Source organism: Eurytemora carolleeae, unplaced genomic scaffold, assembly GCF_000591075.1.
Source record: "Eurytemora carolleeae unplaced genomic scaffold, Eaff_2.0 scaffold1599, whole genome shotgun sequence".
NCBI lineage: Eukaryota > Metazoa > Arthropoda > Copepoda > Calanoida > Temoridae > Eurytemora > Eurytemora carolleeae.
Genome location: NW_019397498.1, coordinates 18205 through 45681, shown reverse-complemented (window position 1 = coordinate 45681; position 27477 = coordinate 18205). Strand labels below are relative to the sequence as shown.

General features: G+C 30.9%; 2 protein-coding genes across 2 annotated transcripts; one reads left to right on the top strand and one right to left on the bottom strand.

Moving 5' to 3' along the window:
* Positions 1–1201: 1201 nt before the first annotated feature.
* On the top strand, positions 1202–17091 carry LOC111714594 (uncharacterized). Its single transcript, XM_023489737.1, has 22 exons — positions 1202–1309; positions 1598–1652; positions 2313–2385; positions 3272–3352; positions 3801–3865; positions 4717–4785; positions 5761–5858; positions 6951–7025; positions 7687–7739; positions 8202–8258; positions 9653–9711; positions 9772–9787; positions 10006–10082; positions 10536–10592; positions 10943–11038; positions 11405–11455; positions 12370–12431; positions 12797–12860; positions 13820–13942; positions 14606–14722; positions 15398–15496; positions 16628–17091. Exons 2-22 carry the CDS (start codon positions 1635–1637, stop codon positions 16790–16792), a joined length of 1575 nt encoding a protein of 524 aa, XP_023345505.1. The 5' UTR covers positions 1202–1309; positions 1598–1634; the 3' UTR covers positions 16793–17091.
* Positions 17092–21289: 4198 nt separating this feature from the next.
* Positions 21290–26084, bottom strand: LOC111714593 (neuronal calcium sensor 2). The gene is made up of 7 exons (XM_023489735.1): positions 25941–26084; positions 23340–23423; positions 22656–22702; positions 22542–22590; positions 22408–22484; positions 21682–21724; positions 21290–21418 (listed from the first exon to the last, which is right to left on the bottom strand). The coding sequence occupies exons 1-7, from the start codon at positions 26022–26024 to the stop codon at positions 21305–21307; spliced, it is 498 nt and encodes a 165-aa protein (XP_023345503.1). The 5' UTR covers positions 26025–26084; the 3' UTR covers positions 21290–21304.
* Between the last annotated feature and the right edge of the window lie 1393 nt (positions 26085–27477).

The window sequence follows — 27477 nt, the reverse complement described above, 5'->3', positions numbered from 1 at the left end:
CTGTTTATCAAGGTATATAAGCTTGTTCATGAATTTAGGGTAAATGATAGGACCATATATTAATTAACAATACAGATAGATAATGTCGTCTTTTCGAAGTTTAAGGGTTTTTCGATAACAATAACCCTGAGGCAGAAGCTCAAAGGAGTTCCGCGCAGGCAGCGTTGAATTACAAAACAGAGAGAGCATTCACAATACTCCTTTAGGCCTCATGCCTCAGGGTTAATGTGAACGAAAAACCGTTAAATCTTGAAAAGATGACATCTAGTGTTTGGGATTAAAATTTGAAACTATAGGATGCTATATGTGAAGGAAATCTGAAGATGAAGTATCAAGTGCCCAACCGTTTTTTCAAAGTGTAAAAGTCCCACTTAAATCGTTCCTTTTATACCTTCGTCTGATCAACGGTTTTTAAATATTCTTGTCAAAAGTGAATTATTCCAGTTTCACTACTAAAGTGACATTGAGATTTAATCATGCAGATACAAACCAGGAAAAACTTTTTTATGTTAGAAAAAATATCTCACACATTTTATCCGATCATGTACTAATTTTGTTGCTTAACACGCGCTGGGTCCACTACAAAACTTATTTTTCAGACGGGCTGGTTCTAGTAAATGTGTAAGTGGTACAAGGAAATGTGTAAGTGGTAGTAAGTCGTACAAGTAAATGTGTAAATGATACAAGGAAATGATTAAGTGGTAGAAGGAAAAATGTTCAAGTGACACACGTAAATGATTTGAAAGTGATACAAAGAAATGTGTAAGTGGTACTAGTTAATGTGTAAGTGTTACGATTAAACTAGACCTGTAAATCCTTGTACTGGTTTAATCGGATAGTGCAACGATTGGAATCACATGTCCCCGGGATGCAGGTTAAAAGAGTGCCATTGAAAATCGGACAGGCACGCTCTCTATAAAAAGAGGAAACTTGAAATAACGATAACATTTTTATACATTTATTTCTATTATTTGTTTTAGAGCAACAGTTCGTTTACGACAACAAGACAATTAATTATTTGGACATGGATCAAATTATTTGGAAACCAGACATTAGCGGAGTTAGCATATTTTTTTTTATTTTTATGATAGAAAAGTAAAAATGTTTTTATATTTTGTTTTTGTGGCCGGTTATTAAAACCATCAGAATATTTAATTAATCTTTTTAATTCCATTTAATTTAATTTTGATACTCATAATCAAATTGCAACACAAAAAAATCATAATTTTTTAAAATTAAATATAAAAATAAAAAAATATCGGATTAGCGGGGCTAAATCTGGAATATCATGTTTTGCTGATAAAAATAGGTATATCTAACGTAAAGACGGCTAATACGCTTGACACCCAAACCTCTTTTGTTGAACTAATTCCAAAAATGGTGTATGGCTAGTCAAAACTTAGAAATACAATAAAAACCGAGGAAGAAAAATCTGGTATTTTTTTACGATTATGATATTAAAAAGTGCGAAAAAGAAAGACCTGCAAAGATTAGCGGTAAAAAGCAAAGATATTTACTACAAAAATCATCATTTAAGAATATCTGTTGTCATAAATTTGAATTCCTAATTATTTAAGGTTTTTAACATTTTTTTTAGACCTGGCAGTTTTATAGATTGGCTTTTTGGGTTTGACATGACTACAGGGGAAGGAGTAAGTAAATATCAAAACAATTCAACTTTTTCAACTAGTTTTACCTTTTGCTTTAAATAAAAACAAACTAAATTTTTTGAATAAAACTATTTTACAATTTTAACTACTCTGAAAGAAAAAATTAAACATAACTTAATTTTTTGAATAAAAATATTACACAATTTTACTATTTTGATAGATTTAACTATTACTAAAATTAAAACAAACAGAAATTTTTGGATTTTTATATCACACATTTTTAACTATTTTGATAGTTTTAACTTTTTCTAAAATTGAAACAAACAGAATTTTTCCAATAAAAGTAGTTCACAATTTTAACTATTTTGATAGTTTTAAATTTTATTCAAAAAGAATTTTTCAAATAAAATTATTTTACAATTTAAAATATTTTAAAGTTTGAAACAATTACAGAATATTTCGAACAAAACTGTAATTTTAACCATTTTGCTAGTTTTAACTTTTACTTAAATTGAAATGAAACATAATAAATTTTCCGAAAAAAATAATTATTACACAATTTCAAATCATCTAAATTTCTTACTTAAAGGCTAGGACTGTAGACATACTTTTTAAACAGTATCATTAGGAGTTTAAATGAGAAAGGATTAGTCATTTGACACTCGACATTCCCTTTAATAATAATAATAATACTTTTTTTAGTTTCCAAGTGTGGCACACATGTTGCATTGGGGGGATAAAAACTATACTTATGAAAAAGATACGATCATTAACGGTAAGTTCTATTTCATAAATAATTAAGTTTGAATTTCTCTTGTCCTGGAGGATTTTATAAAATTAATTCACGTCAAAGTAAAGTAAATTTAACGCAAAATAGAAATCTTATAGTTTTTAATCATAACTACTCATCTTATAGAGCAATCATGTTTTGTAATTTTAAGATAAGACCGGATAAAGGAATTGAGTCTCTGCCACAAACTCAAATCTTCTGATCCCTATATCTTTACAACCTGATGGTGTAAACCTTTGGTTTTTCAAACTTAGATTATTTTATCTAGCAGAATTCACAGTTTGAAATATATAAAATCTACTACATTGGGTTGAAAATAAATAGGAATTATTAAAATCAGAGTTTGTGGCAATCACTTAATTCCTTTGCTTTTCTCTTAGTTGAGCGCAAACTCAAAACTGCAGGAGTTACGATGTCACAAAGTCGTATTTGCAGTAATGTTGCATTAATTTGACCTTCTCCTTGTGTCTAGTTCAGTGTAAACCAGGCCAATTGACCTTTATATTAAGCACAAGAATCTAAATTTTGAATTTTGAAAAAAAAACATGTTTTGTTATTAAAATATTGAAGATTAATTTCACCACTTTTCTCACTTTTTCATATTATTTGTTTCTATAACAGCTTTTAACAAGGTTTGGATAACGATGGTTTTCACTTTTATGGAAATATATTTAGGAATAAATGTAATATGTAATATTATTAGGAATAAATGTAATATGTCATATTATTAGGAATAAATGTAATATGTCATATTATTAGGAATAAATGTAATATGTCATATTATTAGGAATAAATGCAATATGTCACATTATTAGGAATAAATGTAATATGTCATATTATTAGGAATATATGTAATATGTAATATTTTTAGGAATAAATGTAAACCAATTCAATGGGATGTGGGAGATTCCCTCCTGGGAAGCTAAACTTAACATTAAATACTATTGGTCAGGTAACTTTGACAAAAAAAAAAATAGTTTTTTAGACCCCACCACCCACCTNCTAACCAGACTGTTTAGAGTTAAGATAAATAGATAATCACGATAAATTGGGCCGAAAGTCACTTTAAAGTTTATTTTCTTGCTCAGTGAATATTATATTCCAATATTATGCATGGGATCTGTGTATTTAGAAATTGAATTTAGCTTTTTTTGCGTTTAAAATGGTTTAAAATGATTTACATTGGGGATTTTAAATATCGTTGATTTTTCACGAATATGATTGACAAAAAACATTTCGAGAAATTAAAATAACGCCAAGATTATTTTCACTGGGCATGTCCTTGATTTTAAAGCATTTACGAAAATTAGAATAATACTTATGATAATTTCAGTTTCCAGTAACTGCGTTTTGATGAATCTTGTTTCGAGCAACTGTTCCTGCATTCATATAATTTTTAGATCTGACGAAATGGGACAGTACTTCGGGGGTTAACACTTCCTCTCCAGTCTCTGTAGACATTCAGGAACCTGGAATTCAAATATAAAAAATGAATAAACTGTTTTTATATAGTTTTCTTAAAACTGCTTTNGTGTTTTGAATACGATTTTATTTTCACTTTCCGAAATGTACAATTTCCTAAATTTACAAAATGTACAATTCTTAAATGCAATTTCCTAAGTATACAATTTTCTAAATTTACAATTTCCAAAATGTACAATTTCCTAAATGTAAACTTTCCTAAATGTAAAATTTCCTAAATGTACTTAATTTCCTAAATGTAAAATTTCCGAAATGTACAGTTTCCTAAATGTAAAGTTTTCTAAATGTACAACTTCCTAAAATTCAAAAGTTTACATTGGAAAATACTATTTGGGAATAAGTCATTTAAAGGGATCGACTGTAAGCGTAATTTCAATTAACCCTTGATGCAAAGATGGCAATGTCCGATTTACAATTGTACTTTTAAAAAGAGTTGTTTGATAAAGTATGAATTATATATCAATGTTTTTGCTTTTTCTAAACATTTATTTTTTCAATTGCGGTATCTCTGTAAAAGTGTAATGAAGCTTTCAAGGGTACTGTTGTAAATCGGGAATTGTCATATTTGAATGGAGGGTCATTTAAGATTACACTTACAGTCCCTTTAAAGGTTACTTGTGTTACGTTATCTCCAAATTTATGCAAATTATTTATTCACAAGAAAATGTAAAATATTGAAAGTTCTAAATTGGATGATTCCTTAAAGATTTTTTGTGTTCGTTGTTGACTGTATTCCCTTCAGGCAAAATAATGACGTATCCCATTTTGCAAAAAAAAGTAAAAGAAAAAAAATATTTTAGCAATAACATGTTATTTAAATTCCTTATAATACAGGGAACTGCGAAAATCAATGGTAAAAATGTTCAGCTGAATATGATACTAGACTATGCTGGATTTCTAGAGGTATTTTTAATTTTATAAGATGATTTTTTTAATTCAGTATACTTCTTCTTCAAACTTTTATTAAAAAAACAAATCAGCATCGTTTACAAATAGGATAAGCAAAAATTACAAAGTTATCCAGTGTACTGCTAGTGCATTAATTATAAACTGCTAAATGATTTATTAGATAAAAATGAAAAAAAGAAAAAAAAATTCAAAAAATGAGAAAAATTCAAATGCTTGAGTGTCCACAAAAAAGTCAGCCCAATCGGTCCAGCCGTTTGACCGGCTATACGCAACATATATCATATCATATATGTTTAATCATATATAGATTACTTATGGATTAAAGATTTATGAATTTGTTATTTGTAAATTAATAACTAAGAGATGAATAATAAAAAATGATTAGAGAAAGCAAATCAGATCGAATATCAGTATTATTTGAATTTTATTTTACATTCTTAACGTAGAACAGTTGTTTTTACTCTACGATCTAACCGATAGATAATTTTCTTTAAAACCAAATACAATTTGATATGCTCAAATAAAATCTTAATAGCAATTACCATAACTTTTCCCCTGATTTCAACATCTTCTAGAAAGTTTCTAGAATGTTTCTAGAAAGTTTCTAGAAAGCTTTTTAAAAAAGATTCTAGCTGAGAGTTAAACTTCTGTTTGTCAAAAAGCGGAAGCCGCTAAGCCAATTCTATCTTACTTTTTCCTAATAACAAACCGACAATTTTTCTTCGTAATTGTAAAATAAAAATATTCGTGGATTTTTCTGTACATTTAAACTGGTAGATTTTCCAAAAAATGTCGACAGTTTTTCCGGGAACAATTTTTTGCTTCGACCAGCCATAAACTTTTCGTCGTCATGTTAAATGTTAATCTATTTCCGGTTACGCACGATATTGAAAACACAACGAAGAGACATGAATACAGTGTTGCCATCATATTCCACTATTATTTGGTGACCTCTGCATTCTTATTTAGGTGACAGTTCCATCCTCCTTTTTCCAGCCCCCTCCTGCACTCTGGTGTCAAGGAAGAAAAATGGAAGATAAACTTCCAAAAATACCAAATCATTTCAGGTTGGATTTCATGTCGTCTTTAAAGAAAATGTTTACGGCAAAAAATTATCATTGATAATAGGTTGTAATATCTGAATGATTTGTTTGGAATTAGATTGATTTTTTACGATCCGAGTCGAATGCTGTAACTTTTGTATATGGACGCTATACGTTCTTTGGTGGGAGTCGTTTTTAACATTTTTCTCCTTATAGACGCAACAGATAAAGGTAAGATTAGTAGCGATCACTATCGATACTTGTTTGCCGTTAGCCTATACCCCCTTTCATTTTTCGCGAATACTCCCTTAAAGAAAGTCTCAAATTAATTTCAATTGGTTCTGCATTAACAGCGTGGCATCTCTGATTTATAACAAATATCCCATGAACAATTCTATCTGAGTAATAATGTAAAAAAGACGAATTTTATCTTATTAACAGATATTCAGAATATTATTACTACAGTGAGAATAAAAAACTCTGGAATAGGAAGACGACTTATTGACTAAAGTAATGAATTTAAATGAATATGAGACACAGAAATTGTTTAATGTAAACAGACCCCATTAACTTGATAAGAGGTTTGATAAGTTATTACTAACAATAGTTGCATTGTAACAACATCAAATACAAAAAAAATGTTATGATGTCGTCTTTCTAACCAGCTGTTTTCCGGTTCTCACTGTAACAAACGTTATTCTTTAAGTCGGATTAAAATGTGAAACATCCTAAAAAACCCATGCATCTCATTTCAGGCATAACGTTTAATAAAACGTACATATTGAAACCAGTTCTCTCTGGGCGGAACTTGTAAACAAGAATAGATGCCTCATTGTTCGTTTAGTATTCGAGGAGGATAAAAGCATTGAATTTTGATAATTTTGATAATTCACATAATAGTTTCCTATGAGTAGAATATTTCATTGATTATTTATGTGAAAGATGGATCCCATGTCAGGCTTCGACATCCGTCTTGTGTTTACAATTACATTACCGCCCAGCGACAGTACACTGCAGTACAAAAGATGCGTACACCTCTGAAATAACTTTCCTTGCATTAAATCCTTGTTGAATTCTGTGTTTTGTTTTGTTTTTTACAAATTTTGCTTTGTCTAGTTATGATTCTGAGATGGTTTTCAGCTACACGCTAGAAGATAAAGAAACATTCGTCATCCTACCCAGATCAGAATGGTAATGTTATTTATTGTTTTAACTAAAATAAAATAAATTTAATTAAGTTTGCACACTGTATTTCCATCTGACCAAATGAACCAGTGGGAATTAGCCAAAACAAAACTGTTCGCGAAAATTTTCAGTCGCATTTCGCAAACTTTTTTGCGAAACTTCGCGAAAATAAATGAAGCGAAAACGAAGAGAAATGCGAATGGCGAAAATTTCGCGAAAATGCGTATTGCGAAAATATTTTCGCGATATGCAAAAATTTTGTGAAAAATAGCTCCAGCAATTAATTGCTCAAAAGAATTTTCTGCTCAATATTTAAAGTTTTATAATATTATTTATAAATTTCCGCATTTCGAAAAATGCGAACATTTCGCATTTTTTCGCGAAACAGCTTGAAGCGAAATTTTTCCTTTTCGCTGGAAACCCTAATTGCTAGTATATATTTAAAATCAGAAATGGTTAATAACTTGTTTATTAATTATACTATAATATATAATATATAAAAAGTCCTTGAAAAATGAATATGATAACATGTGTCACATGTTAATAATTGTCAAAAGTAAAAAATAACTATTTTGAAACTTTTTTCCGACGTACTTTATTAACTTTTTTTAAATCGTTACGTGCACCTTTAACCATCAAAGTTTAATTAATGTTTAATTTTGATTAGGTTTGATTATGATTTAAAAGTAAGTCGCGCTGATTACAGACCCCCACAGATAGGTAAACCTATTCATATTTAAACAAAATTATTTGTAATTATTGTTAGCATGATATGATGATCATGTGAAAGTCATCAAATAATGTCGAAATATATTATATCTAATGCTAGATTTAAATCATTTTTCATGCTTTCATTTTTGTGTAGAGCTATTTAGAAGAGCAAAAAATTTTGAATTTCCTTGCTTGAAATATTAGCTGATATATGAAAATTTGAAATCTGCTCGAAATTCTATCTCCGGTAATATCGACATCACAAAAAAAGCAGACACCATGGAATAAGAATCATGCATGCAAACATAGGTAGACGAAAAAAATACCGCAATTAATTTCAAAGATCTAAGACGACAATCAAGTCTTCCTTCATCTGACATGTTTCGTGGGACACTTGTACAATATTATTCCGGAGAATACTCCAATTAAAATGATATGAATTTGATATTATTTATTTTGTTAAATGTTTAGGAAGCCCATACGAAAACTTTCACGGAGTTATAACACACATTCATGATTACAACACAGGTATATGTAAATGTAGGTAATGTGACTGTAATCGTTGTAAATGTAGTTAATGTGACTGTAATCGTTGTAAATGTAGTAAATGTGACTTTAATCGTTTTAAATGTAGTTAAAGGGACTGTAATCGTTGTAAATGTAATTAAAGGGACTGTAATTGTTGTAAATGTAGTTAAAGGGACTTTAATTGTTGTAAATGTAGTTAAAGGGACAGTAATCGTTTAAAATGTAGTTAATGTGAATGTAATCGTTGTAAATGTAGTTAAAGGGACTGTAATCGTTGTAAATTTAGTTAAAGGGACTGTAATCGCTGTAAATGTAGTTAAAGGGACTTTAACCGTTGTAAATGTAGTTAAAGGGACTTTAATCGTTGTAAATGTAGTCAAAGGGACTTAAATCGTTGTAAATGTAGTTAAAGGGACTGTAGTCGTTGTAAATGTAGTTAAAGGGACTTTAATTGTTGTAAATGTAGTTAAAGGGGCTGTAATCGTTGTAAATGTAGTTAAAGGGACTTTAATCTTTGTAAATGTAGTTAAAGGGACAGTAATCGTTTTAAATGTAGTTAATGTGAATGTAATCGTTGTAAATGTAGTTAAAGGGACTTTAATCGTTGTAAATGTAGTTAAAGGGACTGTAACCGTTGTAAATTTAGTTAAAGGGACTGTAATCGTTGTAAATGTAGTTAAAGGGACTTTAATCGTTGTAAATGTAGTTAAAGGGACTGTAATCGTTGTAAATATAGTTAAAGGGACTGTAATCGTTTTAAATGTAGTTAATGTGAATGTAATCGTTGTAAATGTAGTTAAAGGGACTTTAATCGTTGTAAATGTAGTTAAAGGGACTGTAATCGTTGTAAATGTAGTTAAAGGGATTGTAATCGTTGTAAATATAGTTAAAGGGACTGTAACCGTTGTAAATGTAGTTAAAGGGATTGTAACCCCGTTGTAAATGTAGTTAAAGTGACTGTATTCTTAATTTCAAGTGCTTAATTTCAAGCGCAATGCCCTCTTGGTATCCCTGGAAACCTTTATCTGATCAACGATGTAGAAGATATATTGTCTCTAAAATGATAATTCTATTAATACGCAAAATTATTTTTGTATGGAAAACATAATTGAAAATTAACAGGTATTAAAATTGTAAACATTGATATATAATACATACTTGATCAGACAATGATTTTAAAGAGTTTATGGCAATGAAAAACTTGTTATTTTCCATAAATGTCAACTGAAAAATTCGTGAAATTTTTGTTCTACTCTGTACGAAGAATAAATTAAAAATATGTCAATATTTCTTTTTATCTGTTAAAAATTTTCAAATTTTTTAAGTGCTTCTTACTGTTTTGAAATATGTTAAATCCCATAAAGAAGTCTAAAAAATCCCAATTTTATGTTTAGGTTTAGAATATGCTATTGATCGAACTTTTGGAAACTGCTCAATTGAGTACATGGATGAGGTAAAACAATATAAAAAAGTTAAAAATTGTTGTTTTATAATTTTACTATTTTATTTTCAGTCTATGGACGGACCAGGTTTTTAGAAAAGCATTGCAATCAAATAAAGAATAAATTTAAATACCAAAGAAGTAAAAAAAATTAAAAATTTTAAAATCTTGTTGGCATCAAAATATCTTAAACATTATATATATCATCATCATTTCAAATATACAAGACATGTAGCAACAGTTAAAATTATTTAATAAAATCAAAAAAAAAAATGAAAGAATAAACACAATGCTTGTCCTGTAAAGATGGGCATGGGCACTTCCACATGTTCAATCCTCTGAACATGTTCTTTGACGATATGCCGTTTGCTTTTAATGGCGAGGTAACATAAATACAACATCTGTTCGCTCAAAGATGTATACAGTGAGTGCCAGAAAACTTTGGAATAAGAAGACGACATTAAAACAATGTGCATTTTACGTTGTTACAAAGCAAATAGTTATTGAATCACGTATCAAGTAAAATTGTTTGTAAATTTATGTGTCTACTCAGTAGACTCTACTGTTCATTTGACTATTTAAAGTCATACCTTGAGTCTAAAAGTCCAAGATTTTCTGGTTCTCGTTGTAGCGTTTAAAAGGAGTGGGGGCATGGGGGTGGTGTTCGGTAGGGGCACATTCTGGAGATTGAAAAAGGGAAATTTACAAGAAAAAAACAGAAGCAAATGAAAAAAACCATGATTATTTAAAAAATACCGCTTTTCAGGACCAACCTTTGTTTTTTTTTTGAAGGCATCATGTATTATTAATTGTTTTAATTTATATTTCTGGTTCAGTACTCCGAGAGAGGATTTATTGTGGATTCTTTTATACATACAGGACCTGTCTCTGAGGAATCAAAGCTAAAGAAAAATATGAAATTTTTATTTAAAAAAACGTTTTGGTAAAAGGATTCACTGTGCTGGTACCTAGCCATCTTTGAGAGAAGGGTTTTTTTGAAATTAAACTTACAGTTCCTGTACGGGTTCAAGGGTACCGTTGTAAATCGGTCATGGCCATCTTTACAATGAGGTTCACTTAAAATCACGCGTACAGTCCCTTTTTATAAAGTTCATGTTTCTATCCTAGTTGTATGAGCTCTAAATCGTTGCATTTCTGTCTTTTTTCTCATTTCATTTTTTCATAATCATGCATTTTTAAATATAAAATTAATCTAAAATTCCCAAGCTGAGATTGTCTATAGCACCTGCACCCTCCCCGAGTCCAGGAGCCCCCGACAAAAGAAAACTATACAACTGTTGTATTCTTGACGTCGTCATTCTGGGAAGTAGAAAATCAGGAAAAACAAATATTCTTTTAATTTTGAAAGTTTGAGGAAAATTGTTTATTTGGAAGTGTTGTTAAGTAAAATTTCTGTAAAATGTGATTTCGTCACAAATTTGAAATCCAGCCACTTAAAATGTATTTAGAAATTGTACAAATTTTGTTATTTAAAATAATTAAAAACAGAAAATTTACTTTTTTAGAAAACATAAATAATATGGATCTTTCATCGTGACTTTAAAAATCATGTAGCCACCTTTATATATATAACCAAATATAAATATATTTGATTTTACAACCTTTTTTAAACATATAAATATAGAACAGATAATTGTTAAAAACAAAACAAAAAAGTTTGGCCGCCATATTTGTTTTTAACCAGGAACAGCAAGAAAGATTAATCCCAGCCAAAATTATTCGGTATCCTACTCTGGTAAGAAAAACATCAATAAATCAATGTGCTTGGTAATACGATTTCTAGACGATATTTGTTTAATTCTTGATTAAGAACATGATCTAGTAATGTGTGCAAAAAAACATAAAGTATTATCAATGTACAGAGTGTCCCCAAAAAACGTGGGAATTGAGTGACAATTTTAAGATCGTNAATATTTTGTTTATCGTTCTCTGACATCTGATAGAATATTTTGTTTATCGTTCTCTGACATCTGATAGAATATTTTGTTTATCGTTCTCTGACATCTGATAGAATATTTTGTTTATCGTTCTCTGACATCTGATAGAATATTTTGTTTATCGTTCTCTGACATCTGATAGAATATTTTGTTTATCGTTCTCTGACATCTGATAGAATATTTTGTTTATCGTTCTCTGACATCTGATAGAATATTTTGTTTATCGTTCTCTGACATCTGATAGAATATTTTGTTTATCGTTCTCTGACATCTGATAGAATATTTTGTTTATCGTTCTCTGACATCTGATAGAATATTTTGTTTATCGTTCTCTGACATCTGATAGAATATTTTGTTTATCGTTCTCTGACATCTGATAGAATATTTTGTTTATCGTTCTCTGACATCTGATAGAATATTTTGTTTATCGTTCTCTGACATCTGATAGAATATTTTGTTTATCGTTCTCTGACATCTGATAGAATATTTTGTTTATCGTTCTCTGACATCTGATAGAATATTTTGTTTATCGTTCTCTGATATCTGATTGAATATTTTCTGTAATAAAAGATTGCTCCTCTAGAATTCAGCGCTTTTCATCAATTAAAAACATTTGACCCTGAAAAAATGTCAGAATCGACAATTTCTCGATATTTTTACATTGTAATATATTAATATCTTATTTATTAATTGTTTAATGTTAATGAATCAGGATTACAACATGCCCTCAGGGTCCAGATTTACTTCCAGCTACTTCAATTTTAAAACAGATAGGTGAAATAAACAGTTAATTTAGTTCAAATCATATTTTTGTTTTGAAAATAAGGATATGCTAGAAATCTTGAAAATAAAAGTTAGTCACATATTTTCTTTCTTTAATTTTTTTTTTATATTTCGAGATGAATTTTTGATTGTTTGTAAACAATTTTTTCTAATCTAACTTTTTAATCCATTTTTTCTGTGATAATTAATGAAATGCTGTCAATTATGTGGGACATTAATGTGGGACATTATCCATGGATATGCTTGGTAAACAGGAGCGTCCTTCTCAATTTCATAGAAGGATGGGTTGACTTTTTATAATAATAATTATAATAATAATATTAATAATAGTAATAGCAATATTAATAATATCCTAGGCCAGATCCTCAGAAGTTTGATATCACTCCTTGCTTTGATGATAATTCGAAGATGCATTTAATAGTGAGTACTTTTTGCAACGAGAACATTTTCTTAAAGGGACTGTTAGCGTACTGTTAACACCTTTATCTGATCGATAATGAGATAGAAACTAGGTTTTCTTAGGTTGAAAAGTGTTCAATTCTGACAATTCCATTATGTTTTCCTGTATAGAAATGCGCAAGTCACTTTTAAAGAAAAACCCCTAATTAAAAAAAAGTTTTTAAAATTTAAAATTAAAATTTATTTAAACTTGAGCAGACAAAGCTTTCTAGTACCATTGTGAGTCGGACATTACTATCTGTGCATGGAGGGATTGAAGGTCTGTAGACCCCCTCCCCCCTCTAGAAAGGAGTAAAGTGTCCGATTCGCAATGGTACCCTGTGATCTCTAAATAAGTACCAGTTAAGAATTTAGCGCTGTTTTCTTTATCTTTTAAAGGGAATGAAAGGGGTATAGGCTTACGTAGAAAAATATTCGATGATATATTCGATGCAACTAACCTTGATTCTATCTGTTGCGTCTATAAGGAAAAAAAACGACTCATACCGTTGAACGTAGCATCCATAAAAATTTAAAAGTTGTAATATTCAACTCGGATCGAAAAAAAAATCAATTCAATTTCAAACAAATCATTCAAACTTTTTCGACGCCTTCGAATATAGTTGACATTTCGTAATATATTACATTTTTTTAAAATTCAATGCACATAAAACAAGGATTTTTTGTCCGCTAGGTGTGTCTCTCCCACGTGGAGCCATGCAGAAACATCGAGAGCAGAGACACCTGGCGGCCAACAAATCGTAGTTTAAATTGCTTTGAATCTTTTACTAAGAATTGGCAGAGATATTTTCGGTGTTTAAACATCCATAAAAATCTGTGGTCACGGTTTTATAAAGACAACAAGAACGTTTTCTCCCATTAAAAAAAATGATTATATATTTCGTTTTTGTTAACAATCCATTTAAAAATATTTGTATTAGATGAGATTAGGTTGGACTCTGGATATGGATATAGAGAACACTATTGGACTCTTTGAATTAGAGACAAGGAAATCTATTGTACTGGCTGGCAAGATTACACCTATCAGAGTACAGAATATAGAGGTAAATATTGTACTCTGTGTACTATTGTACTGGCTGGCAAGATTACACCTATCAGAGTACAGAATATAGAGGTAAATATTGTACTCTGTGTACTATTGCACTGGCCGGCAAGATTACACCTATCAGTGTACAGAATATAGAGGTTAATATTGTACTCTGTGTTCTATTATACTGGCTGGCAAGATTACAATTGTAATAGTACAGAATATATCGTTTAAAAAGTTTACAGTATCTTATTTTTCCGGCCTTATAATTTCAAAAAGAGAACACACATATTTTCCTTAGGGACCTATTTTAATGAATTAGAAAGATAACTCCTAAAGCCGGTTTAAATCCTGAATTACCGATTCAAATCCCCGTGAATCGGGGATTCAAGATTTGTACCGGCAGTAAGTAGTTCATCGATCAAACACAAATTCATTAAATTCGGTCACAGGCTAATCAAGCTGAAATTTTTTAAAAACATCTTTATGAAAGATTACATGAAAATGTCCATTTACAAACTTCTATCAGAGAAACAATGCTTGGAATTGTATTGCATATATTTTCTGAACATTGATTGACATTGATTTTGTCCAGTTTGACATTGATTTTGTTCAGGTTGACATTGATTTTGTTGAGGTAGACATCGATTTTGTTCAGGTTGACATTGATTTTGTTCAGGTTGACATTGATTTCTCCAATAGTGCATTCTTCATTATCTTCACAGTGGTTGCATATCCTCCAGGAGTTGATTATGAACTAAACGATAATCCTGATGCTTTTAGACCCTTACAAGAGGTAAAAATTAAAGGGACTGTAAGCCAAATTGCAAGGGAACCTCCATGCAAAGATGGCAATGCTTGATTCACAACAGTACCCTTGATACATTTACATATTCAATAATGTGAAAGATATTTTCGTTTTTCTAGGTTTCAAAGAGTTTATTTCTTTTAATTTCTACACTTTTTTTACAGTAGAATTGTAGAGAACCCGTTATCAGTTATACATTGAAACATTGATAAACATTGAAATCTAATTTATTCACTTGATCAAAGCTTTTAAGAATACCGTTGTGAAGGCAGTCCCATTAAAGTACTACAGAATTTTAAACTGTTTTTTAGGAATCAAGCATTTTTGGATTCTAGGTTGCTTTGCTTAGCAAAGCTACTTTACAACTTTATATAAGGTCATAAACTGAATACAAGTAAACTGAGAGAGACATGTCTATACATACGCTGTTTTATAGACATTCATACATTCCGTTAGAACAACATGTTCAAAAGACGTCCATGTCGTCTCTGAATGTTTAGCATTTATAAGTAACCAATGTAGATCAACTCCGGCCATGTATGAATAAATTCCGAACTAAGAAATGAATCAGCATACTATCACGATTTTTCCATGATTTTTTCACAATTTTTTTCACGGTTTTTTTCACAATTTTTTCAAGATGTTTTAGCGAAGTTTGTTCAGGTGAGAACAAATTTAGAGACTGAGATTAACAATGGAAGGTTTTCAATTCTTGTTTATAAAAATGACGGAAAAGGAGATACAATCATGGCGATGGCAGAGGTAGGATTTAAGAAATGTGCCAGATCGGTTCAGCCGTTTTGACGTTTACTGGATACAAACAGCCAAACAAACAGACAAGCAATGCATGACTTATAGATTTCCATGAAAGGTCCCGCATTGGCCTAAACAATCGAATAAAATCTAGTGCTACGGTTAATAAGCTAGGCCATAAAGAATATAATGGCTCACGACGATACAGATTATAATTGGCTCACAACAATAAAGAATATAATGGCTCACGACGAAACAGATTATAATTGGCTCGCAACAATAAAGAATATAATGGCTCACGACGAAAAAGAATATAAAGGCTCACGACGATAAAGAATATGATGGCTCACGACGATAAAAAATATAATCACGACGGTAAAGAATATAATGGCTCACGACGAAAAAGAATATAATGGTACACGACGAAAAAAAAGAATATAATGGTTCACGACGAAAAAAAAGAATATAATGGTTCACGACGAAAGAAAAGAATATAATGGTTCACGACGAAAAAAAAGAATATAATGGCTCACGACGAAGAAGAATATAATGGCCTACAACGAAAAGGAATATAATGGCTCACGACGAAAAATAATATAATGGCTCACAACAAAAAAGAATATAATGGTTTACGACGAAAAAAGAATATAATGGCTCACGACGATAAATAATATAATGACTCACGACGAAAAAGAATGATAAAATTAATTTTTAACCACGTCATTGTCACTAATTAGGTTTGACACCTAAAAATAAAATAAAAAGTCAGAACAGTATAAAGCGGAATGAAAGTCGTCTTTGTTTCATTTATTAAAAAGAAATGTATGCAAACAAAGTTGTTTTGTGTTAAATTGTTAAAAAGCTGTTTTCGAATTACAACTACAAAAAGTATATCAAGGAGAAGCTTTTTATTTGACAGCTTCTCTTGATTTGTATGCATGTGTAGCCACTATCCACGCTGTTTAACAGCTTTTGATAGAAACCAAAATTAAAATCAAAAGTCGTCTTCATTGTATTGCTACTTGCGAGGACGACTGTTCTTGGAAATCAAAGTTATTTAGTTCTATCTCCCAAAAACAATTTTTCTGAATGACACAAAATCGTAAATTCTTCAATTTAATATTTTTATAATATTTTTAGAAAAATTCTCTGCAAGATATTGGTTCAAGGATTGACTCTGGTAGTGGCAGCTATACATACAAAGTTGGGTATTCGTCTGGAGCTATGGCAGCTTGTGGTATAATTCTGCTCCTAATTACAGTCGGGGGTTTTGGTGCTCTTCTTGTTTTTGTTCTCAAGTTATAATAATTTATAAACTTTTTAGTGGTTGGCGATTACATCAATACAATGAAGGCAATATTTATTTCAGTTTTGATTTTTTACAACTTTTTTTCGAATTAAAAGTTCACAAAGAAACTATCTCAATTGACAACTAAACTCTTTGTTTCCATGATATTTAAAAATATGATATATATCAAAATTGAAATAGAAAGTCGTCTTCAGTATTACATTTTAAAGAGCATATTGTTTTTTTTTGGAAATGTTTTCTGTGATATTTCTCCTCTAAGTATAAAATAAAATAAAAGGTCACTTTAAACAAGAAAGCGCATTATTTTTTGTAATACATTTTTTTATTTAATAAGCATGTTTGAATGTTAAATAAATGATATGATTGATAATTTGTCATCTACAGGGTGTCCCACGAAATATGACAGTTGGTGAATAATTTTGAATATCTTCTCCCATAACCTGTATTAACTGTTTATTTGTTTTCAGTTTATTTACTTTAAAATAATATTTTACTCTAATACTCCTTTACTATAATATGACTGCCTTGAAATATTTTTATTATTCTCTATGGTATCAAACAACTTAAAAAATTATTGAAGACGACATTTTCACCCCGAACTAACGAGAGAGAGAAGCATTCGGTTTCTGTTATTTGAAATCAAACGTGTTTTCGTCTATAACTCAACAGTCTTTTATAGACTTACAGATTTGTTTGTTTTATACTTTTTCATTCAAAATGTATATGCCAACAAAAAGATATTTTTGATAAAAGGCTATAAAATTATGTAAAAGGGGTCAAATTGTGATCGAAAGTCACAGTTTTCTGAAATATTGACAGAACAGAACCGTTAAATCCACGTGTTTTAAAATATTCACCATCTGTCATGTTTCGTGGGACACCCTGTATCAGAAAAAAATATTTGAGGGACTGTAAGCTTAATTCTAGTAACACTCTATGCAAAGATGGCTCAACTCCGATTCCGATTCCCTTAAAAAGTATGAATTAGTATAATATTTAAAATTGTGGTTTCTCCAAAACAGTGGCTTGCGCCTTTTTACTTCAGGAAAACACATTTAGCCTTAAAAAACTACTATACATTTATCTATCTACAGGGTGTCCCAAAAAACATGGGAACTCAGTGACGAATTCGATATCGTCTTTGTTATGAATTAGCATTGTAATACCTAATTTCAAAAGCAATAATATCATTATGTCTGCTAGAGTTTATTTTATGAAAAGGGTAAAAGACTGTTAAGATGTGTCTATAATGTCTCCGCAAGATGAACAGTTAAGACGGACAAGTTTACTCTGTTTGTATACTGTAATTTTCTTGTTTTACTAAGTACACACTTATATGCAGTCAAAATATAAAAAACAAATTTTAACTATAACAGACGAAACTCTTACAGACTAGAGCTTTCTCAGTAGGTATCACTATACTAAATCAAAGAATTATTTAAAAAGACGATATCGTATTCGTCACTGAATTCTCATGTTTATTGGGACACCCTGTATCAGATAAGAATTTTGCGTGAGACATCTAGCGGCCAAACTATCGTCCCCGAAAGTACGTGCACTTCACGACCACTACTTACACGTTTACACACTATTATGGAGAGAACGGGCTCCCTGAATACGCCTCTGGATGATAACATAGATCTGTTTTAAGAAATTTACAAACATATTTTAAAATTGAATAAGATTTGAAACAAAACTTAGCAGTTTTAAAGATAAATTCCTTCAGAATTAGAAGTGCCAGGCAAAATCAATTGAATTGATTAAGCGACTAAATAGTATTTACATTTAAACTACATAGAAACGTACAAAAATTTTTGATTTTAAATCGCGAAAATTTCGAAGTTCTATCTGAAGACGACATTTACATGGGTCTTTAGTCTAATATTTCTAGTCCTACTTTCCAAACGAAATCTTTTCATGAAATTATTTTCAAACCAAATAAAACCTTATGGCCAAACCTGTCGTCGTTGCCTTAGTCTGTTCCACTTTAGTATTTATTCACTTTGATGGAACGGGCTCTGATCAGATAAAGGTTTAAAGGTATGGTTGTGAAGATCGGGCATTGCCATATTTGCATTTAGGGCCACTTGAATTTTTTTAGAAATAAATATAATTTCAAATGTTATTAAAATCATACATTTATTTATGAAATAAAATAAAGAGTTAAAATGTGTTAAAGCAAACTGTTACAAAAGCAATTATTCTCTTGGATGTCGTCTTCTCCTTACTCGTCATCAGCGAAGATGTCAATAACCTGAAATTAAATTGATCATTAATATTTTTTGAAAATTTGTATAAAATACAATCAAAGCATACAAAGTTTCTTCCCAACAAGCTTTAATTCAAGTGTTAACCCAAACTAAAGCTAAATATTTTTCAAAATAAAATAATTACCTTGGCCTTTGATTATAACCTCACTAACTTAATTATACTTCTGTGTAGCCTTAGCCATGTACAATTTAGTGCTGTAAAACGCTTTTTTTTAGTTATACGTAATTTTTTGGAATTGTAATCGAAAGAAACTTCATCGATTTTAAAAAATTAAGATTATAGATTAATTATCATTATTCCAATAGCCATGCACATATAATTTAACAATACAAAAATAATCAGAATAAAGCTAGCGGCATCAAGTCCATAAGAACCCTAAAATTAGTACATATTAAAACATCTAAAGTTAGTTTTGAATGATTATTTTTCCCAACGACTTATAAAGCACAAAATCTTAATTTTGATAATATTTGATGTTTAAAATTTTTCAAATCGGACAAAAAAAACACGCTGATTATGAAGAACGAACTTTTTGAGATTTCGCACAAACTAGCACTATTTATTCAAAAAAATTTAGTTTTGTATTTTCTGAAAATTTTGGAAGTTTAAGCATGTTTGATCAATACTTTTATTAAATTCCAAGAACTGCACCAACCTACTTTGGCAAAAATAATCTGTTTCTAGAGTGGAAATATGCAATAAAATAATCTGTTTCTAGAGTGGAAATATGCAATAAAATAATGTGTTTCAGAGTGGAAATGTGCAAAAAAATAATCTGTTTCTAGAGTGGAAATGTGTAAAAAAATAATCTGTTTCTAGAGTGAAAACGTTTAAAAAAATAATCTGTTTCCAGAGTGGAAATGTGTAAAAAAAATAATCTGTTTCTAGAGTTAAATGTGCAATAAAATAATCTGTTTCTAGAGTGGAAATGTTTAGAAAAATAATCTGTTTCTGGAGTAGAAATGTGTAAAAAAAATAATTTTTTTCTAGAGTGGAAATGTGTAAAAAAATAATCTGTTTCAAGGGTGGAAATGTGTTAAAAAAACAATCTGTTTCTATAGTGGAAATCAATTTTTTTTATAACCGCATTTTTTACTTGAAGAAATACACAATGAACCCTATAACCGATAGGGCTATTTTTGTCTATATAAATTTTGCCCTTAGAGTTGAGATAAGATACGGTGGTACACATATATCTCTATGAGTCCAACTTTTCAAGGCCAGTTCATTGGAAAAAATAGAGGTTAAAAAAAGCAAGACAAATTTCGAAAACATTTTTTTCCAGATATGAACATGAGACTCATATTGGAGCCCATACAAAACATATCGTCACTAAACTTATCATCACAAAACTTATCAAGCTACAAAACTTATCGAACTACAAAACTTATCAAACTACAAAACTTATCAAACTACAAAACTTATCTAACAACAAAACTTATCAAAACAAAACTAATCAACTACAAAACTTATCAAACTACAAAACGTATCAAAATCAAAACTTATCAATAAAATTCATAAATCTAAATTTACAAATCATGGAAATGTTCCAACATTTTTTTAAAAAATCGGCAAATTTTAATAGAAAACTCGGTAAATTTTTAGTTTCCCAGCCCCATTCAACCGAGATTGAGGCTAATTTTGTTCTCTCACAGAAGAGTACAAACTTGCTGAAGGATGATGAAAATCATCTGTACAACAAATACAAAGAGAACAAGAACAAGACCTGAAGGCTATGTGTGCAAGCTTTGATACTGTACCCTTGAACACATATCTGTTTAATATTGCCAGCCTATTTACAGATGAAAAAAGATTGAAGGATATTTTGATCCTTTTTCTCATTTTATTTGTCATTTGCTAGTTTCAGAACAAAAACATTGACAGAAACCAATCTCTGATCTAGTTTTCAGAGTTCTGTCAAGGAAATTTTAGAACAAAACTATTACTCAGCATGGTTTTACTGCAGTGCAGGTACAATTTCAGTTATTTAAAATAAATATAACAAAGACGATATCGAATTCGTCACTGAATTCCCATGTTTTTTGGGACACCCTGTATCATACCTCAAAAGAATGATTTCTATTCACACGTGCATGGCAACGTGCAAATATTTAATTATTTTTTCTGGTCTAAGATCACTGAGAAATAAATCACATTTAAAGAAAATATATTAAGCAAATGTTGCAAAAAAGTGACTGTTCACTTCGAAAGGAAACTTTTTTTTTAAAAAGGACTGGTCATGATGATATTTTGAAGTTTAAAACCTGATCCATCTCAGCAAATGCTGACTTGGTGATAAAATCCTGACTTGCTTGTTCAGCATTCTCGTCCTTCAGGAGTCCATACATGTCCTTAATAAGTGGGATTTCCATCTGGATCCGTAAAGACCTTTCGGAACCTTTCCTGAAGCTGTTAAGAATGGCAGACAATAAAAACTTTTGGATCTTAAGGGAGGAACCTTTATACCAGACTTTATATAAAAATGATCTTCCCTTTAGTTTTGGTAAGGGGTTGGACTATATGGCACTTTTTTTGATAAAAATGTTCAGATCCTTTTAGCATGTGGTGGTTCAAATTCATAATATTCAGCCTAGGGGATTAGAAATTAATTTACCTTAATCAATCTCTTCAGCTCCTTTTTAGTGATAGTTCCGTCACTGTAATTATAGAATAATTATTGTCCCAGGTAATAATTTTGCGGGAAATCCGCGGAAATTCCCAGAAATCTTTCACAGGAAAATCCGGTGAAATAACGACAGCAATTCCAAGGAATTTCTCATGACCAGGTCTGAGGAATTTCTTGAAACCCATTCTGAGGAATTTCTCATAACCCTATCCAAGGAATTTCTTGTAACCAATTCCAGAGAATTTTTTGTTACCAATTATGTAGAAAACTCGGAGAAAATGTCGACAAAATTTGGGGAACTTCTTGGGAATTTCCAGCGAAAAGTTCTCCAGAACCAATTCCTGGGAATTTCCTGGGAACTATTTCCAAAGATTTTCTCAAGAGTTCCTCAGGAATGTCTTGACATATTCTCAGCATATTCCTGAGTACATTCACTAACCAGGACCCAATAGTAGTGAATAACTTAACAACCATCTATATTGCCCCTCCAACTATTTAGAAGAATAACCAACTTCTTAAGTCAGAACGTTACAGTGGTTTTTGATCTTACTGAAGTTTGCATGCACTGTATTTGTTCAGACAACTGAATTGACAAGAAAAAATGAAAACAAAATTTTCAAAATATTTTTTTAGAAAGGTGGTTCTAGTAAATTATCATTTTTTATCAATAAGGATGCAAATGTGCCATGTTATCCTGGTGGCGGGTTGGATTACCTGTTAACATCAAACACCCTGAATATTCTCTCTAGGACTTCCTGTGGGGTTCCATCGGTCATAATGTAGTAGACGACCTAAAAGATAAAGAAAATAAATATTTGAAAAGATAGAAAATAAATTTCAAAACTCACCATGAACTCGATAAATTCGATGACACCATCCTCGCTTGTATCGTAAACCCTAAAAATACGAAAAATTTCCAAAAATTTTCTTTTCATTGAAAATTATTTTTTCTTTCATGATACCTGAATAAATGAGACTCCATCTTGCTTGCATCTTTTTTAGGGAGGGCCTGATGCACAACTTTTTATTAAAAACAAAATCTACAAAAAAATTCCGGTTTTTGACAAATTTGAGTATGAAAAAACAATGTATAAGAAAAAGCATTCTGTAGTTTGTAGTTGCAAAAATATGAAAATTTAAGATATTTATCTGACAAAGTTGAATTATCCATGTAAACAAAACAAAACCACACATTTTTGGTTATCTTAAATTTGAGCAAAATAATACGAAAATAAATTCCTGGAAAAAACTATTTGTTTTGTAACAACATCAAATGCGCTTAACTTGCTCTTTAAAGGGACCGTTCGTAATTTCAGGATAAACTATAACAGCCTATTCGCTGTTGATTGGTAATAGTTTTACTTTTCAAAGACAACTGTGGGCGAAGAAAAAGCCGATTTATCGTTTAGAATTTAAGCGGAAAGGGACGGTCCCTCTCTACAGACACTTTAAATTTAAAATCAAGCTCTTTTGAATTGACAAAAATAGTTTTAAAATCAAGATCTTTAGAACTAACAAAAAAAGAAAAGGAATTCTTTATTGATTTCATATTCTGTAGTTCTATGAACTAGTTTGTAAAGAAGTTGTAAACAAAACACATAATTGGACATTTTATCTTTCAATTAAGATTTATTCTAAAAAGTTCCCTTTGACATCATTTCACGGAAATCCTTCTTATTCATCTTTCCGCTTGGGTGCTCAGCAACAAAAGCATCAAAATGCTCACGAATCTACACAATAATAAAATGTTACAGTGAAACCCTTAATAACGAATACTCGGATAATGAAAATTTGCAAAATTGTACACGCTCTGCTAAAGATGAGCATAAAAATGTGGTGCAAATTACAGTCACGAAATTTAATTCATCTGAGAACTTGAACTACTGCAAGGAAGAGAAGGGGAAGGAAGAGAAGGATAAGGAAGAGAAGGGTAAGGTAGAGAAGGGGAAGGAAGAGAAGGGGAAGGAAGAGAAGGGTAAGAAAGAGAAGGGGAAGGAAGAGAAGGGTAAGGAAGAGAAGGGTAAGGAAGAGAAGGGTAAGGAAGAGAAGGGGAAGGAAGAGAAGGGTAAAGAAGAGAAAGGGGAAGGAAGAGAAGGGGAAGGAAGAAAAGATGAAAGAAGAGAAGGATAAGGAAGAGAAGGGTAAGGAAGAGAATGATAAGGAAGAGAAGGGTAAGGAAGAGAAGGGTAAGGAAGAGAAGGGTAAGGAAGAGAAGGGGAAGGAAGAGAAGGGTAAGGAAGAGAAGGGGAAGGAAGAGAAGGGGAAGGAAGAGAAGGGTAAGGAAGAGAAGGGAAAGGAAGAGAAGAGTAAGGAAGATAAGGGTAAAAAAGAGAAGGAGAAGGAAGAGAAGGGTAAGGAAGAGAAGGGGAAGTAAGAGAAGGGTAAGGAAGAAAAGGGGAAGGAAGAGAAGGGTAAGGAAGAGAAGGGTAAGGAAGAGAAGGGTAAGGAAGAGAAGGGGAAGGAAGAGAAGGGGAAGGAAAAGAAGGGTAAGAAAGAGAAGGGGAAAGAAGAGAAGGGTAAGGAAGAGAAGGGAAAGGAAGAGAAGGGGGTGAATTATGAAATTGGAAAGCTAGATAATACCTCAAAAATACGAAAAAATGGGTGGGACGCTAAGGGTGGGAAAAAGTGGAAAAGAAGGAGAAAAAAGTATGAGTAGATGGAGAGGGGAAGGAATGTATGAAAGTGAAAACAGTAAAAGTAAAAAAGGAAAGAAAGAAGGAGAAAGTAAGATAAGAAGAGAGTAGGGGGGGGGATGAGGGAGGGGGGCACAATGATTCAAAGGTAGCAAGTTCTCGCGTCCAAGTCTATGGAAATGTTGCCAAATACTACGAAAAAAACATTTGTCATACGATTGGACTGCAAAAAAAGTAAAAATGCCTATGAAGTAAAATCCAAGTCCAAGTCAACCCTGTAAAATCGTTAGGATTGCTAAAATATTGCTAGAGTAAATTTGCCACAGCTTAGTTCTGCACACATTGCATTTAAATAACTGAGTACAACTAGACACTAGAAACCCCACGTGTAGGTTTAAACATCTCTAATAGTCTTATATTCATCGGCTTCCAATCTTTCACAGAGATTTGGACTTCAAGTATGTCTTTAATAGTCATTTTTCGCACTGTCAACTAAACTTTTTAGCTGGTCTATGTATTTTTTTTACTATTGTATCTTTAATTACATAACTGTCTGTTTGTTTTGTCACAGTTTCCAGGTCTATATAAACTGTCTGTTTGTCTTTTAACAGTTTTCTGCTCTATAAACTGTCGGTAGTCTTTTAACAGTTTACTGGTCTTTACATGAACTGTCTGTTAGTCTTTTAACAGTGTTCTGGACTACAAAAACTGGCTGTTAGTCTTTTAACAGTATTCTGAACTATAAAAATTGTATTTTAGTCTTTTAACAGTATCTTGGTCTATATAAACTGTCTGTTAGTCTTTTTACAGTATCCTGATGTATATATATTATATATAGCTGTCTGTTCGTCTTTTAACAGTATCTTGGTCTATATAAACTGTCTGTTAGTCTTTTAATAGTATCCTGGTCTATACATATAGCTGTCTGTTCGTCTTTTAATAGTATCTTGGTCTATATGAACTGTCTGTTCGTCTTTTAATAGTATCTTGTTCTATATAAACTGTCTGTTAGTCTTTTAATAATATCCTAGTCTATATATATAGCTGTCTGTTCGTCTTTCAATAGTATCTTGGTCTATATAAACTGTCTGTTCGTCTTTTAATAGTATCCTGGTATCTATAAACTGTCTGTTAGTCTTTTAATAGTATCCTGGTATATATAAACTGTCTGTTAGTCTTTTAATAGTATCCTGGTATATAAACTGTCTGTTAGTCTTTTAATAGTATCCTGGTATATATAAACTGCCTGTTAGTCTTTTAATAGTATCCTGGTATATATAAACTGTCTGTTAAGTCTTTTAACAGTATTTAGTCTACATAAAGTAAACTTTAAAACACTATTATTATTAAACATTGAATTTATAGACTCTGTTTACTGGCAGATTAATAAATTTCCAGCTATTGCATTTTAAACTAAATTTGCTAAAAACAACTTTAACACAACACACTTTAGATTGATGGGACTTTAGGTGTAATTTGAGATGACTTTACAGTTATTAAGTGACATGCCCGATTCAGATACAGGTGTACAAGGTATCACTGTGAATTGGTAAAACCTTCTATAAAAGGCGGGTTGCAATTGAAAAAACGTCCTCAGTCCATTAAAAAAAAAACCTGAATGGGAGTCAATCCACTATACATGGACAGATCATCGGCAGTTTGCTCTGTCAGGACTGGCTTTCCATTCTTAGATCCCATTCTGCCTTTTTCCGCCTGATTATACTGCCTGACTGGGAGTGTGTCTGAGATTGCCTAAATATCTCGAGACTCGAGCCTAAAGCCGCTCCATTCCATTTCTTTTATCTATCTATCCTATTACATTCCTATTGGTAATGATAATGATAATGATAATGATAATGATAATGATAATGATGATGATGATGATAATGATAATGATAATGATAATGATAATGATGATGATGATGATGATGATGATAATGATAATGATATTATTACATTCCTATTGGTAATGATAATGATAATGATGATGATAATGATAATGATAATGATGATGATGATGATAATGATAATGATAATGATAATGATAATGATAATGATAATGATAATGATAATGATAATGATTATGATAATGATAATGATAATGATAATGATAATGATAACGATAACGATAATGATAATGATAATGATAATGATTATGATTATGATTATGATAATGATAACGATAATGAGGATGTAGCTGAAGAGCTACTTCCAGCTCCTGTTCAAGGTCTGAATGCTGTTTTTGATCTAGCCCAAGATCTTGATGAAAGGCGTAGGTACGCAAAAAAGATCAAATAAGTTGAACATTATAGAACTTCTAGGAAATCATGATTATGTGACAGTGAGACCCATAAAACAGAAGACATTTAAGAAATCTTATTTGTATTCAATGTTGTCAGTGAGCTAATATTATACCAGAAACTTGAAAATACATTTTTTAAGTGAAATGAGTCTGTATCATATTCGCTGCACAATTATTGTCTTATGTTCCTTGGACTATTTTAAATCAAAACTTCAGTTTAACAGTTGTCTTCCTATTCCACAATGTTATGGGTCCTCTTACTGTATGTAAATTTGTATCAATAAAGATTTCCAGTAATTAAGAGAGGAGAAATTTTCAGCAGTCTCCAAAATTTTTAAATTAAGAGAATTTGTATAGTTTTTCTTGAAAACATATCCTCTACACACCATGGGTCCTCAATATATCACATGAGATGCTGTCACCCGTCATTAGCAGCCATGTGATATGCTCGAGAATTGGGGTTAAGGAATTCCAGAGAAGTTATAGAGAATTTGTCCTTGAAATTTTTCAGAGAAATTCTCGAGAATGGGTTGTTTGACAATTTCTCGATAATTGTCTCAAGATTTTCTTAAGAATAATTTTCAAGAATTTGCATGGACTTCTCTGCTTTTGTTTACAGGGATTACTTTTATCTTACTTCATCTGACACAGTTACTAAGGATCAAATTGCTGTTTCTCCATTAGAAGATGTTGTTGTAGATCGAAATGCTGTTTATCATATAAAAGATGTTAATGAAGATCAAAATGTTGGTGCTCCAGTAAAAAAATGATGTTGTTGATCAGATTGCTGTTGCTCCATTAGATGATGTTGCTGTAGATAAAAATAATGTTGCTCCAGTAGATGATGCT

Coding starts and splice junctions, on each gene's coding strand:
- LOC111714594 (XM_023489737.1), top strand. Junction 2,386..3,271: donor AAAAGATACGATCATTAACG/GTAAGTTCTATT, acceptor TAATATTTTTAG/GAATAAATGTAAACCAATTC. Junction 5,859..6,950: donor AAAATACCAAATCATTTCAG/GTTGGATTTCAT, acceptor TGCTTTGTCTAG/TTATGATTCTGAGATGGTTT.
- LOC111714593 (XM_023489735.1), bottom strand. CDS start 26,024: ATGGGATCTAAGAATGGAAAGCCAGTCCTGACAGAGCAAACTGCCGAT. Junction 23,424..25,940: donor GTGGATTGACTCCCATTCAG/GTTTTTTTTTTA, acceptor ATTATTGTGTAG/ATTCGTGAGCATTTTGATGC. Junction 21,419..21,681: donor AGCTGAAGAGATTGATTAAG/GTAAATTAATTT, acceptor CCACTTATTAAG/GACATGTATGGACTCCTGAA.